The sequence below is a fragment of the Dromaius novaehollandiae genome, chromosome 5 (genome assembly GCF_036370855.1).
Source record: "Dromaius novaehollandiae isolate bDroNov1 chromosome 5, bDroNov1.hap1, whole genome shotgun sequence".
Classification (NCBI taxonomy): domain Eukaryota; kingdom Metazoa; phylum Chordata; class Aves; order Casuariiformes; family Dromaiidae; genus Dromaius; species Dromaius novaehollandiae.
Window position 1 is genome coordinate 69,278,693 of NC_088102.1, and position 15,586 is coordinate 69,294,278.

Genomic DNA, 15,586 nt, shown 5'->3' on the forward strand with positions numbered 1-15,586 from the left:
AAACACAGACTCAAGCTTCATCTTCCCACTTGCATTTGAGATTTCCTCTGAAAAGCACTCTGCCAAGTGCTCCAGGTCTTCCCATTACCACCCCCGAGGAAACTTGCTCAACTCCCTTTTCGTGCCAAAAAGCTGGCTGATTGACGATGCGACAGTCCAAAGCAAAGTCCAGGCTTTCAAATGCTACGTGCATTTTCCTTTCTTTAGGAATAGTGGTTGCTCCCGACTCAGCCCGACAGCCCTGCAAGCTAAATACGCCCAGGACTCAACATGAGCCTGCGCTTCAATTCCTGCAGCTGGAGGCTCAGCTGCGCTGGTTCTAGCGCAAGCAGGTTTGCAGGGGCTCGTGCAGCAGAGTGGGGGCAAACATAAGCCCTGCAGCTGCCGTGTCACAGGTGGACATGTATAGTCACCCCAGGGCAACACATGGGAGGAAGGAAAATGCTACCTGCTTTTCCTTACTCCAGCATCATTAGAGAGGAAACCAGGGAAGGTCCTTGCAAGGACACCCTACAGCGTGATGAGGGCAAGCTGAGAAGCTGGAAAGGGTTTCCTGACTTCCCTCTGTTGCCAGGGAATGCAAAGCTGGAGAGAAAAAAGAAAAAGGCAACATCTTTCATGAGAGCCTGAGCCCAGAGCAGCTGAAGGGACAGGGAACTTCATTTCTTGCCAACACGTCTCTGCGGTTCCCCGCACCTTCTTGGACAAGCAGCTCTTCCATCAGATCCAGAGTCTCCTGCCCCATGAGTCACAAGCAGAGAGCTTCCCCACCGCCGCCACCACCGAGTGCCTTCCCGCAAGCAGCAGTGAAGCGAGACATGAAGTCACCCTACCATGTCATCACGAGGAGACGGACAGGTTCAGGCCTCGCCTGTACGGACAGGGGAAGGAGTCAGGTCCTCTGCTCTGCAAACACTTGCAAGCACACTGCAATTTGGAGGACTTGTCATGGGCACAAGCTGCATGGAGCCTGGTGTTTGTGCGCTGAGACTCTGCTCCAACTCCCATGACTTCCATCGCCCTGCGGGAAAGATCCCGCGAATAAACACGCTGGATGCGGCAGGATACCGCAGAAGCGGTGGCCACATGAGAGATGGGGGGCACTCAAATGATGCACACCTTGCCAGGGTTGACGGCTAAAACATAGCGAAGCAGCAGTGCGCCACAGGGGAGAAGCGAGAACCACCGAGGCACGAGTCACCCCATGCAGACGCCCTTGTGCCTGCAGCTTGGGGGCTCAAACTCCTCTTTCCTGCGTTATTCCTGATGTTGCAGGGCGTCAGGGAGGACACCTGACGGCCACCACCCCGCAGTGACAAGCGCCTGCCGGCTCTCTCCAGCGTTAGCAGATCACTCGCTCCCGGGGGTCTGCGTCAGTCGATAAAAAGCACTGCTTCATCCTAAACCGCTTTGCCAGCGCATGCTGGATGAAGCACGCAGCACACCAGTGACCTTTAGTGGAGACCAGGCCGCCCCCACACACAAAGACAGGCTTTGCCCAAAACCCAGACATCTTTGGCCACAGATGTCCCTCTCCAAAGGATCCATCCCGCATCGCCAGCGGCAAAAGCAGCCTGCGAACGGCGCAGAGGTCACACCCTCTCCCCAGGCCTTAACCACCCGGGACTAATATTTCTTCTGAGTCAATTTATTCCAGGGCTATGATGAATGAACTGTACTGCTGCTGGAGCACACCCAGCACACTCTCTTCCTCCCCCAAAAGCTGAGCTGTCTTAACTGCGTATATTCTTACAAGGCCCCAGCAGGGCATTTCCCAGACTCCCCAAGCAGAGTCACTACCTCAGGTTTAAAACAGCAGCGAAGGACACGGATGACCTGGTCCTCGCGGTGCCGTACCCCGAGTTGGGCGACTGCCTTGCTAACACAATCCTTCTCTGCAGGTTTGGCACGCGCCAGCTCCGCAGAGCCACGTAATCCTCACGTGGATTCGTTTACTTCGGTATCTTTTCCCTTGTGGAAGCAAGTTGGTACATACAGCCGGGAAAAGGCACCATTACGTCAGTCTAACCACATCCACGCTAGGAATTGTACTGGGCTTACTTGTCACTTGTTTCTACCAAAATTAAGTGATACTGCTGCAAAACATGTCTGGAACAGATATGGAGACAGATCTGACGCAGTGATGAGTACAAGGAGCCCCAGGGCATTGCTTTAATTAAAACCACCTTGTTTGTTGCTCATCCTGAAACAGGTTATGTCAGGAACGATTTTAGGTGTAGCCAGGCCACCCTGGGCCAGGGAATATAAGACACAATCCTCTGAGGTTTTTTTCAGCCTTATTTCAGATAATCTGCAACAGCTGCAAAACACAGGGAGCGACCAGCACTACGCAGGGATGCACATTTTAAGCACTGCACTGCTCAGTTAGGGAACGTTAAGCAAAAACTGTTGCACAGGGGCACATGGGAGCAGCCAGCAGCCACAGGCAAAGTGTGTCACCTCCAAGGCAGCTACAACCAGACGGGGCACGCACCATTTTCCACATCCAGCAAGCAATTCCCATGCAAAAAATAAATAAATAAATAAAAATAAAATAAAAAAGGTGTGCCTGTGGCTGAGAGACGAGGCAGCTGGGGCGGGAGAGCTCCTGGGATGGCTAGCAGGCAGCCCGGAGCAGCGAGGTCAAGCGTAGAAAAGGGGGAGGAAGGAGGAGTTCGAACTACCACTGCCCTGTTCCTCCCCAGGTGAGATCCTGACCCAGTTTCACCCCATTCAAAAGGGGCCAAAGGCAGCAGAGCTTCTCTTTGAAACTGCCTGTGCTCAGAGGTTCGCGCAACAAGATTTTTTTTTTTCCCTGTAACAAACTGCAGTCTCAAAACGAACATCAAGAGAAGGCTCCTGTTTTCAGTTAGAATTTAATTAGCCATCCTAGTCTTTATTCAAGTAATATACAACTGGTGTCTTGTGACACTTGGGCACGTCAGTGAACTGTTGAAAAGGAACCTGAAGTGCAATGCAAATGATGGTCTGCTGCTCAGGGAGGGAACAAAAACAACCCACTGCTTTTTATAAAATCAGATGCGAGAGTCTGTCATATTTAACTAAACAAAAAGTAACCCTCTGAAGGCATTCCTGCATTGCCAACGTAAGGTCTGTCTTTCTTTGCAGGTCTCCAAACTCCACGTCTGAAGGCACCTAGCCCTCTCCTCACGATACAGGGATGCTCTGCGCAACGTCCGTGAAATGTGAAAGCGTGGGGCTACGCGGCTGTGGGAGCTCAGCACCGCCCACTCAAGACAGCAAGGCAAACAGCGCGGTGCTGCGTGGAAGGTGGCTCCCGGGACAGATAGCACAGCCAAGTGAAGGGCCTAACCTGACCTATTCTGAAAGCAAAGCTGAGCTTCTTAGCTTTGTACTTAACATCATGCTGTGCAATGTGATTGCTAGCACAAGCAACACAGGCCTCCCTGTGCGCACTTCCACTGGCATAAGCCACCGGGACTGTCGGGCTGAACGGGACCGCAGTCAAAGCGCCTTTATGCTCCTCTGGGTCACCAGACTTCACCTTTCCCCACGCACTCGCTGCTCAACATGTCGGGCCAAGTGCTCAGCTAACTGCGAAGGCCGATACCGATTTGCACTGGAGCAGGACTGGAGTTCTCCAGCACGGGGACAAAGCCATTTCTGTACTGACGGCTCGTGAACCTTTTATGGGTTGTCATAAATAATAACGTCATTTATTCCATTACAAGAGCTCTGTGATTTTCTGACATAAAGCCCTCCAAACTGCTCACTGGTAAACGGCCCATCTAGCACCTCTCAGTCACCCGTCCGAGAGGCCAGCTGGCAAATTTATCCTGCCCTGGCTCCTGAGGGCTGCACGGTGCCCACAGCCAACCCTGACCACCACACCTGGAAATGGGATCCCAGCAGTTAAGCAGGGAGTCAAAGCAGTCAGCCGCATCACTCCCTCACATGCCTTCATCACCGCAAACTCCTAGACTTCTTGCTCTGTATTGTCTTTGCCTTGGACAAAACTTTTGGGCCTGAGCTAAACACCCAGAAGGCCACCACACCTGACAAGGACTGAAGGACGCCATCGTCACTGCTCAAAACTAAGCGTAGCACTGACCGACAACCCACCAGCCAGCTCATGGGTGCCCACGAAGGGCCTTATCCAAGTCAGAAGGAACCTGCTAGCTGCCAGGAAGCACCTTCCTACACAGTCCAAAACAAAGCTAAAGGACTTGGCATCACTAAATTGTCTCTTTCTGAAGATGGCCCCCATCAAAACTCCTCCTAGGTGGAAAAGCAGTTGCCTATTTTGCAGATTTGCCTGGGGAAATCAGGGGTGAGGGGAAGCAAAGGAAGGAGAGAAAACCAGGAAGAACCCAATTACTGAATCCCCAAACTAGTGCCTGCACCACAAGACCTGAGCGACATCAGCTGCTCATTACACAGTGCAGCTGTGCTTTAAAACCTGAAGAAAATCCCTAAACTCTTCCGGAATTGAGTATTTTATCCACAGGGCCACTGATCAGTTAGTACTACTTCTAGTTAGAGAAATCAAGGCCACTGGGAGGCCTCCGTTTTTGCCCACAGAATAGCACTGATGAACTAAATTAGAAAAATTCTCAAGCGAACAGAAGGGTTATAGAGTTCTGAGTCCATCTCCGGCCCCATTCCCACTGTAATGAAACTAAAGTTTTATTAAAAAAAAGAAAGATTACTGGTGTGATGTTGGGCAGACTTGGTGTCCCTGCGGATTCACGGTGCACAGGCGAGGCGGCTGCTCTGCTCCCACGACGCTCACTGTGCACTCTCAGAGCTATTTGGATGTCCTCAGCAGAGCTTGCTCTGTAACGGGGGTCACATTCCTCCTGCGGACTCTCAATAAAAGCTAAAACCAGTGAAAGCAAGCACCCCCCCCCTTCCTGTTTCTGCTGAAGAAGAGGTCTGAAGAGGAAATAGCTACATGGCGATTTCTGTGCCGTGGGTGCTGAACACACACACTTGGACACTGCCGAGTCTAGACAAGTAGGAAGCAAGAACGCGTCTGGGAACGGATGGGTTCCCACCAGGGTAATTACTGCGCTCCCGGCACCCGGCACCAGCAAGCAGCCGGCCCTCCCCAAACCGCTGCTGCCAGCTGCCACACAGGAGCCCAGGTGCCCCCCGGGCGCCTTTTTGGCTCCGTCTCCAGCTCGGCGGCAAGGCAGAGAGGCAGCGAGTGTTGCTGCCCTTACGGTGCCGACACACCCGGCTTTTGAACCCAAACGCATGTGGAGAACCGGCATTTCTTAGAGCAACTACACAGCTGCAGGACGACAAAACACTTCACATGCAGATGGCACCACAGTCACAAGGAAGGCGTCGCGCACTAACCACAGCCAGAGAAAGAAGTGATTCGGGCCACTCGGCAAGAGGGCACTGAAAAAGAGCGGGGCGGCTATTTTGTCCATCGACGCAATGCCTGGATTTAGGAGACGGGTTATGAGACGCTCCTAGGTTCACGCAGAAGCGCAGTGGGTTGCAGCCCTCTTCAGCGAGCGTGGCCCTTTGCCCTCACAGAGCGCTGTAACCGGTGCAAGCTGGCCATAATCTTTCCATCCTTGCTGCAGCAAAGGTCTAGAAGCTGTCATTAGGTTTGCTTTTTCCTCATTTTGTTTTTAAAGGACTTGTACTAAGAGTTTACTAAAACCATTCAATTTTGATTAAAAATAACTCCATTTTGCACTGGTGTTCTGTGTAGAGCTTATTTTGAACACCAAATCCGATACAAAATATTAGTGCCTCCACACTATTTTCGCAGATGAAGGAATATAATCTAACAGCCTCAGCAAGCAGCTAACAGGGCTCTCACAGCCGCAGCTAGTAACAAAAAACAAAGCCTAGGTAACGTCCAGGCAAATAAGTCTCATCCCAAGGGAAAGCTCCTTGGGGAAATTATGAGGAAAATTAGCTAGGCAGTATTAGCCGCATCTTCCACGAGATTCCCAGATGGTGGAAACCCAGGAAAGCGACCTGCTGCCCGCAGTACCTGCTGCTTTCACAGCCACATCTTGTACACTTTCACCTACAAGGACCCGGCTGGGCACAGGAATATCTCTTGCTCTGCTTTCGCTTGCAGAGGTGAGCTTAAGTGCAAACATGCAGGCAGCATTTAGCATATTGCTGTTAAAAAAATTCTAGTCACAACAGAACTTTTTCCTCTATCAGTAATCCAGCAATTTCAAGGAAATATTTAAAACTTCTTTAATATTAAAGACTAACTGGTAGAATTGGGCACTATTTTCCCATTATCTCTGTTCCTCTTATCAATTGTTTGAAAGCCTGACCCATTCCAAGGATGTATTGTTCACACCCCCCTCCTCACACGTCCTCTTTCTTTTCCTCCTTACCTTGTCACTGTTTCTGTATTTGCCCCATTTCTTCAGCATCTTTAGCCACTTGTCCACTCGTTCAATTTCTTGATGTTTTTGCTGGTGCGGGGGGGGGGGGGGGGGAAGACAGAACAAATTTAAGAAAAATACTACCTAGAAGTTTAAATCTAATGAGAGCAAGGTGTTCTGACAGCTGCATTTTACATTCAGTGACATACAGAGACCTTGCAGCAGTGGCAGAAATAACCAAGAGGTGTTTGCAGGAACCAGCAATTTAACACAAGGTTAATTAAAGAGGTGTTGTAAAAAACAGCTAGAAATGCAGGCTTTGATTGCAGGCAGCATATCAGCAGGAGCATTTCTCAGACAACAAAACCCTTCTACGTTCAACCAGCCACAAATCGCTGTGCGTTGCGTCTGCCAGACAGCAGGCAGACACAAGACACAGTTTAGTTCCAGTTTGCAAGATCCTAACAGAGAAGCCAACTTCACGTCACCATAAACCAGACCCAAGTGGGTCCCTCTGAGGCTGGCAACGCATTTTGTTGGATGAACCGAGGGAGCGAACCATTATTCAATACAGCCCGCTCACAACCCCAGCCCATTACAGGCAATTGCCATTTTTGAGGTTAGCTTTCCTCTCCTCCAGCTGTGGCACAGTGCGTGAGATATTCTCAGAACGGCTCAGCTCTGCTCTCAAAACAAAACACCTTTCCTCCCTAAACACTTCGACTTTAATCAACCTGTGCAGAAACAGCACTAATCACCCTGTTCCAGTCAGGTAAGGCCACTTTCCTTTTTATTACTGAAAAAAATGTCTGGGCTGCAGGAGCCCTCAGTAATTACCATGAAACATTTAAAAGTGACGCACTGGAGTACTGCTCTTGACAGGTTCACTAAAGCTCATTTGCTGCCTGCCGCCTCCTCCAGGCCCATGCAGAAACGGATCCCAACGCTGCATTGCAGCAGCCGTTGCACAACGACCAGCCATTGCTGGAGAGGTGCAATCAGCTGCTGCCCCATTTAACATCCCCCGCACCCCCAGCTCGGAGGAGATGAGGGTGGGAAGCAGGGTTACCCACAGCCTCCTGTGTTTTTCCTCTTTTTAGCTGTTGCGCAATGTGCCAAAGCAGGGGAAAAGCAATGGAGGTTTTTCCCAGAAGGAGCTATGGCCCAGCTCCCTCTTGCTTTAGGGTGTGCAACTTTACTGTAGCGTGCAGGAAGAGGGGTGCCTAAAGCTATGAAATTAAAGCTCCAAAAGTTTATGAAACCAAAGACTCAGAAAGCAGCCATAAATGGAGCCACTGGCCAGAGGATCTCATTGCACCTTTGCACGTATTCGTTTTCACCTCTTGCATTTGGGAACTCCCTCAGGGGCCCCGGCATCTCCAGCTTGGCTGAGCTGCAGCCGCACAGGCCTCGCAGCCCCCGTGGCTCTCCCTGGCTCCTCACCGCGGGACCCAGACCGCTCAGCGGCTCCCCGCAGCCAAAGCCATCCCTGAGTGCCCGTTCTGTGCCAGGTCGTGCCCACGGCCATGCTACTCGCTTCCCAACACTACCCAACAGCTGCCAGCTGCCCGTTTTGCTCTCGCCCGCACATTCATTTCGCTAAAAGCGAGACCCACATCCTCCCTGGACAGCACTATAAGCATCCGATGCTGCCGGCTCTCACCTTTTCTTCCAGCGCGGTGCGTGTCGGCAGCTCCTGCTCGCTGGAAAAGCAAGGGTTCACAGTTTATTTGAGAGGCCAGAAGGGTGTGAAGCACCCTGTGCTGCCGCACTCCCTCCTCTATGGGAACCACCCGGAGGCATTTGTGATCCCGAGCACCTGGCTAGGCCTGGCAGGAGATGCGGCTCCTGGGGTTGGCGCCTTTCCCTACAGCTGTCTCCTCGGACCAAAAGGCAGAGGAACCACTACACAGCATGATCTAGCCTGCCCAAGGCACCAAGCAAAAATCCCCTGCCTTGCAGGAACTGCTGAGTGAAACACAGAGCACCGGACATTGCTGGAAATCCTGGGCTTTAGTTCCTCTTCAATAGGTAGCTGATCAGCAATTTAAAAAGTGTGTGTGTGGGGGGGAACACCATCTCCAAGGGAGGAGAATGAATAAGATGTACAAGAAACTTGATTTTTCCACAAATACATCTGAAAGAAAACGCACAGCTATGTGTGCAAATGTCCACCTCGCTGGAATGCATGGCAAAACAGAAGCGAACCTGGCTCACGTCGGCAGCTCTCGCCCGCCGACTTTGTGTGCTCTTCCAGGAGCTCGGCCCGGGAACCCACGCTAGAACCATTGCTTGGGCTGCACGGACTCCTGCTGCCCCACAGTGCTGTGGACGCCAGGCCACACAGTGTTAAATTGAACTGAAGCACCGTGATTCACATCAAAAAGCGATCAGGTATCTGGTCTCTCCCTTTGCTACGCCTCCCTGTATCATCAGGCACAAATGCAAAAGCTGCTCCTTCAGACTAAATGCCTCCAAGGAGGTGTAGTGGGAAACAGCCCTTCCCCAAAGAAGAAAAAAAGCAAGTGAAAGGATATCTTCAAATCATTTTTAAACCTTTCCTACCAGCTGATTTACCCCAAAGCCTTTTAAAGGCAACGTGATCATTCCGAGGCAGTTTCAGAGAGCTCCAAACCTTGCCTTGCAGCAGATTCAAACCAGTGTTTCCCACATGCGTGGATACGGGAGGAGACACATCCATTCTTTCTTTCTACATTTGGGATTGATCAAGCCAAGCCAAAGAGCGGCTTACAGCAAAGATGCCGAAATCTGTTATATTTTGTGCAGAAGAGCACCCTGAACGAGCACACAGCGCGAAGGCTGTCAAGGACAGGAAAGGACCAGGGGACTTACTGCAGGAATCCAAATCGGTCGGTAACTTTATACAGCGTGAAGTCAGCATCTTCCCACGGATCAATCTGAGTTCCTTCCTGCCTGCCCTGTGAAGCAGAAGAGATACAGTGAGCCACCCTGAGCAAATGAGAAGCCCATTCAGTATCTGTGCTGTGCTCTTACACATGAGATCCACAAAAAAACTCTGGAAAATACTTTGTGCCAGAAGGTGTATGAGCACAAGCAGGCAGGGAGCCAGGGAGGCCCAGCAGGAGCCAAAAAGGCTGGTGAAGCACCGAGCCCTGTGCTGACTCCACACATGGAAAACGCATGGCACAGGGATGTGGTTATCCTAAGGGTCTTCGAAGCACTATGAAATGGTAGCAGAATGCCCAGTAAAGGCCTTGGGCTCTTGCAAAACAGCTAAAAGCATACGAAACAGCACCTATGACTGTTACTCAGAAGCCTGATGACTCGAGTGTTACTGTGGTGATGCCTCATGGGAGGCAAAAGCCCTTGTTCAAAGCATTCCTGCTTGACTAATCACCTAAGTAGCTCCAGCCTTAGCAAGCACGTTAGGGAAAACACACGAGGTTGGTACCTTCTCATACTTGGCAACGATCTCCGCTTTTTCCCGGGCTATTAAAGTGTCTATATCTTTCTTCATGTCAGAAGCTGTAAGGCAGAGAGAAAAAAAAGAAAAGAGATAAGTAAATATGTACGCAGCATGGGAAATATTTTAGGAAAGTGCTAATAGAAAAAAGCTTTGCTGACAACTTTAACTTCCAGCCTTATCCCACAGCTAAAATTAGGCCGAGATGGAAAAGCCTCCACGCAAAGCCTGTGTGGCGCTCCCATGTACGACATAACGACTGCCAGGTCCTCGGTCCCTGCACAGGGAAACAACTGAGTTGGAGCAAGCAGGAGTTTTCTCCACATAAGAGGCTGGAGGATCGGCTGCCGTGCCTTTGTCCCCAGGCACACACATGCCTCTACAAAAGACATCAAGCTTTTAAACGGAGACATTCAACCCAGCCGTGCTCACCATAGAGCTCTTGCGTTATACGGTCCCTGCGCCAGCTGGATTGCTGCAGAGCTTAGTGCTTACTCGGAGCAGAGCAAAATGCCAAACTCTGCCCTCAGCTACGTACGTGAAGCCATTCGAAGCTCGGTAGGGGCATCTGAAGGCAGATTTAACATCAAAGGAGGAACTAAAATGAGAAATGTTTGCCTCCTGAAGCGCACGCGCAGCAAAGTCAATTGGCCGCTCAATGATGAGCTTCCACGAACATCCATAAGAATAAAACATCAAGCAGCAGTGAGACAACCGCACAGGCCCCCAGCCATGGGGTCTGAGATGGACCAACCTGTTGGCCCAGCTAAGACCCAATCTAGTTCCCAGGGATCTAGGTCAGATCCCTGGGATCTGTGCCCCCTGCGCTGCCTCACCCCACATGCACACATAGAAGAAAGATCACTTCCCGTATCAAACATGACGTGGGTGCTGTGTCAGGGGCAAATACGAGAGGAAGGAGTTTACAGAGGACCCTCTGCACTGTTCCCTGCAAGGAGGAACACGGAGAAAAGGCCTGCGAAGTCCTTCTCCTTCGATGCTCCTGGGGACCGCTCCGCCCCCAGCACTTGGGGGCTTTTTCAAGTTTTTCTGTGCTTCTGATGCAAATTATAGCTGCTGTACAGTATGGGCAGGATGAACCCTCGAGCAGTAACGCTGCATTATCACCTAGGAGGCAAAGCCCTCCTGAGTCCTGCTGACTCCCCACAGGCTGCCGAGTCCCTCATGGAAAGAATGTATTTCAAGAACAGGAAGGGAACCACGGACTAAAGTTATTTCACAAGTGGCTTAGAGTTTGGAAACTTAGATTAGAAAACCTCTTAGAACAGCTTGTTAGAAGGAAGATTACATTTTGCCTGCTCTAAGGAGATTTTGCCTTTTTTGCTTGCTGCGAAAAGGTCCAGCAGGGATGGGGGGGGGGGGGGGGGGGGGAAGAAAAAAAAAAGAAAAAAAGCTTAAGAGCCACCACAGCATTACAGCATTAAACTATTTTCCCCACTGCCACTTCATGAAACATCCAGTGATTTACCCAGAGTATCTGAACGCTAACCAACTTTAATACTACAGTCCAGCAATCTGTTGGAGGGCTTGAAAGGAGCTCTGGGGAGCATGTGAAGACCCCAGCAGAGCAGACTTCAAAGCCTCCCACGACAAACCACAAAGTTAACCATGCAATCAGGACCCAGACTGCATGTATGCGCCATGTAGCAGTGGATTTTACTGGGATGATTAAGAGGAGCAGCTATCCAGCTGCCTGTTCCTACCCTTCCCCAGGCAAGCGTGGTCCTGCCACCTCCTCTTTACCCCGTGCCCCACGGTGCGGAGGGACAAATGAAAAATGTAATTCCTAAACCCCTGCGGGCTGCAACATTTAAAGAAAATCACTACCCACCTCATTTGCACTTAATGCAGCAGGTTAACACCCTGGTCCTTTTTCGTCTGCCCACACAGTGCTCATTAATTTGAGGACATCTATGGATCAAGGGACAGCAAGGAACCAGAGGTGCCAGAGCCGTCAAGAGCAGTTGCACTTGGGATGAGCTGGAGGACGTGACTTTCCCCAGGGGAAAGAAAACCTCCCTCAGCACCGTGGGGGAGATGAGACGCGCTGAGCAAAGCCGTAGCGGCTCCCCCGCGCTCAGCCCCCTCCTTCGGGCCGTCAGACACCATTAAGTGCTTACGGGCCCATGTCACCAGCTGTGACTTCACGCAGATGGCTGGCGGCCGATGTGTCTCGCGGTCCAGGCTGAGGTCGCAGAGAGCCATCTTCCACCGCCTCTCCATTCGCAAAGCAGCAGTCAGCCCTGTTTCCAAGCAGGATTAAATGCAAACGCTACCCAGCCATTAGCGGTCCCGTCCACATTTTAAAAAGACATCAGTCCTATTTATTCAGGAGTCAAACTCACTTCAGGGCGAGAATAAATCCAAAAATGCCTCTGAAAGAGAGGCACTGAAGTGTGCTTTGTTCTGAATACTGGAGTGTATTTTGTTCTCTGACTTTTTTGAGCTGCAGCTCTTACTTAAAACGTTGCCTTGGCTTTTGCTCAATACATGTTAATTGCTGTTTCTTTTTTTTTCCCCCCTCAAAGCAGCAAGATCTGAGTAACAGTCTCACAATGTCGTCTGTTACATCCTTGTTTTTCTTCTCCTGCCTACCTCTTTCTTCTGCTTTATGCTCATCTCCATTTGTTTCTTTTTCTCAGAAGTTTAACTCAAAGGCAGATTCGCTCCCCCCTTTCCTGCATCATTTTTTTGGCTGTCGTGGGGCCACAGGATTCAAATGAGGTCCTTTAGGTGCTGCTAAAAATACAAACATTCTGCACACTGGAGGAAAAAATAAACTATGTCAAATTCAGTGTGCAATTTTTCAAGACGTTTATGAAGTGGAAATTATTCTGCATGTCGCTGACCACACGCCGTAACAGAACAACCAGAGGAAGAGCTAAGGTAATACAGGAAGGTTTACAGAGCAGAAGAGAGCAGCAAGACCACATATATTTTGGCTTCAGCCTATCTGAAAGGCTCTCTGCAGCCCGAAATGGGTGCAGAGTAGCCAGTTTTGCATCTCACATCTGGAACATACATATTTGTTTTCTCTTTACAGTGACAAAGGTATTAGACTTGTGCACAGGAAAACTATTTTTTAAAGACATTTATTTTCTGCAGAGTTTGAAGAAAGGCATCCTACCTTGATATAAATTTCAAAATAATAATTAAAAAAATACAGCCACCTGCCAAACACTGCGTGCAGGAGACAAACACAGGAGACAACTTATACATGGCAGTAGCAAAGAGAGGCGGTAGTTTTGACTGCCAAAATTTGCCCCTCAAATTTTGTCCTTCCAGTATCATATTTTCCAGGGAGAACTGCTTCTGTGACAATCACATACCTTGTAGCAGCCACAAATAGGAACGGTAAGAAAATGTGAACAACTCCAGAAGGATATTAGATACAAGTAACAAAATCCCCTAAGCCCTTATGTTCAACCAGGAAACAAAGTTACCATTGGTTTCTTTTTAAAAGAATGAGTTGAACCCCCCACCCCAGATTTCCAGCTCTCGGTTTATGATTTAAGGAAGGAATAACCAACTCCAGTAGCAATAAGCCAACACGTCAGTCACAATGTATGTTCCCACTTACCCGCACCGAACGCAACCGAGCAATCCGCAAATCCAAGCTTGTCACAAAATACCCCAACTTCTCCTAGCTGATGAGAACGACTTTCCTGAAATTAATTCTCCAGCTGGGATTTCAAGTATTGAGGCAGACCCCTTCCTTCTGCCAACAAAAATCCAAGCCTCAGTGCAAAAAACATTGCCAGTCTGCAAGTCAGATTTACTGATACAGTCCTCCAAAAACCTCCCGTATTTTTTTCTTAAGAGCATTTTTATGTTATCTTGTAAATGCCGAGGGAAAATGGAGTATCTCAATCTATGATCTGTGCTCCTTCCCTTAAAAGTAACATAGTCGCTTAAGGTTCGTGACACAGTTGTACTTGATGGGCTAAGAAAAGCTGAGCTTTATGAGAGTAGCCCCTACCGCACCTAAAATTAGGTAGCTACACACAACCCCAAACCAGGATCTCTTCCCACAGAGGCGCTAATGAAAAAGGCAGGGTAGGAGGCAACCAAAACGCCACTTGCAAGGGCTGGCAGCCGTTTGCAGTTCATAGTCCTTCTGAAACATAAGCCAGCTTTGGCAGCAGGGTTGACGTCTCCCAAGGGTGAAGCTGCGTGCTGCAAACACGCTGCCAAAGTTGGAAAGCAAAATGCAGCGTTTCTGTGGCACGGGGAGTGCGGTGCGATCACCTGCCCTACCTGCACCTCGTCCCAGGGAGGAGGAACGTGGTTTCCATTGCTCCCAACGACGAAGGGGTTTCTCCTGCTCCTGGCCGAACTGTAGAAACTGGAGGTAACATCAAACCAGGACAAAAAATAGGACTAAAAGCAAAGGCATCTTCTTCAATCCAGGTGACAAGGGGCGAGGAGATATTCATGCTTTGCTCACTAAAGCCTCTCTGATCTGCTATAAAAACATGTGCACCTCCAACAAGACAGAGCCCCAGTTCACGGGTGAGGAACCAAAGCGCTAGATGTGCCAGTATTTCGGTCCAAATGTTGGGCTGCATCCCGGGGCTGGCCTCTCTCCCTTGCCTGCCAGCCCAACCAGATCTTCACCTGATACCTTGACAAGGAAACTCTGTCCATGCTGTTCTCCACTGCAGCAGCCTTGCATCCCACCGCCGTCCCTTCCAAAGCCCGGGAAAAAGTCTTTCCCGTCCCCTACTGAGGCATCGTCCCCTCTGCAGCCTCTCTGCTGTCACCTTCCCCATCTACCAGCAAGGGCAATCTGCTTTCTCAGCAAAGAAATTACAGATTTAGCTCCCTCTGGGCTACGGTTTGGGGAAGAGTCAGGCATGGCCGCCTCCTCCCAGAGGAGCTCCATCACTGAGGCCACATCTGCAACCCTCTGCTCACCTGCAGGTCTCCCTGCACCCTTCGGTGAACGTAGGCGCTCAATTTATATAAGCAAGGAGAAAGCACCTCTTAACTCCCCCCGGATGGGAGACCTGCAGGCAGAGCTTCATCTATCAAAAATCCAACCAGCTGCGGTCCAAGTATGGGAGCTGGAGCAGAGGCAACGAAGAGGCAGCAGATGAGCCGTGCAGCACTTAATAAGGGTCGCAGGGAGTTGCATGTCAGCATGTCCTGAGATACCCGACGAGAAATTCAGTTCAACCACAAACGATTACATGATTTGACTCCTCACAGACCTTCTCACAAAGCGGCTCTGCCCAGGACAGAAAGCAATTCCTGGCCTTTGAACTGAGCAGCTGCGGTGATGTTACACGGATACATTATTCTTCGCACCAGCAGAGTGTGAAGGAGCAGGGAATTTATTTTGAACCTACCCATTTTTACCACCCATAGCAGGGAGCAAGCAGATCCCGTTCCTCCAGGCACTGCGTGCGTATCCCCTCAGGGAGTTAAAACTTGTTGGCAAGGGCTCCCTTTCAAAGTCTTCAACTGTTGCTCTTTAGCCATCAAGCAATCAAACCTCCTCCAAGCCAAAGTTATTTAATTTTCAGTCTCTTCAAGCCCTTTCTGTCTTCTTATAAGGAAAATACAGAGTTTTACATGTGCTGATTTCATGCTGTCAGGCTGCACTGGGGTCAAACTGCATTGCTCATTTTCACTACCTGCTATAAAGCAAACTGTATGTCCAATATAACTTGGCAGAAGAGCTTTTGAATGATAAATGTCAGCATAATCTCCTCTTTGCAGAAGTTCAGTATAGCATCACGTTCTGGACCTTGGGCTGGATTTT

General features: G+C 50.0%; 1 protein-coding gene across 9 annotated transcripts in view; it reads right to left on the reverse strand.

Annotated features, from left to right (window-relative positions):
* The window catches only part of LOC112987945 (USP6 N-terminal-like protein), a 101,385-nt gene that overhangs the window by 23,919 nt on the left and 61,880 nt on the right, over window positions 1-15,586 (reverse strand). For 8 of the 9 annotated variants that reach the window (XM_064513192.1, XM_064513193.1, XM_064513190.1 and 5 more), the window contains 4 exons: window positions 9,787-9,860; window positions 9,207-9,292; window positions 8,017-8,056; window positions 6,363-6,443 (listed from right to left, as the gene is read on the reverse strand). The exons of the other annotated variant lie outside the window; for it this stretch is intronic. In XM_064513192.1, coding sequence (XP_064369262.1) covers window positions 6,363-6,443; window positions 8,017-8,056; window positions 9,207-9,292; window positions 9,787-9,852 — 273 coding nt within the window. In that variant the 5' untranslated portion in view covers window positions 9,853-9,860. The remainder of the gene's footprint in view (window positions 1-6,362; window positions 6,444-8,016; window positions 8,057-9,206; window positions 9,293-9,786; window positions 9,861-15,586) is intronic. 9 annotated transcript variants of the gene reach the window in all.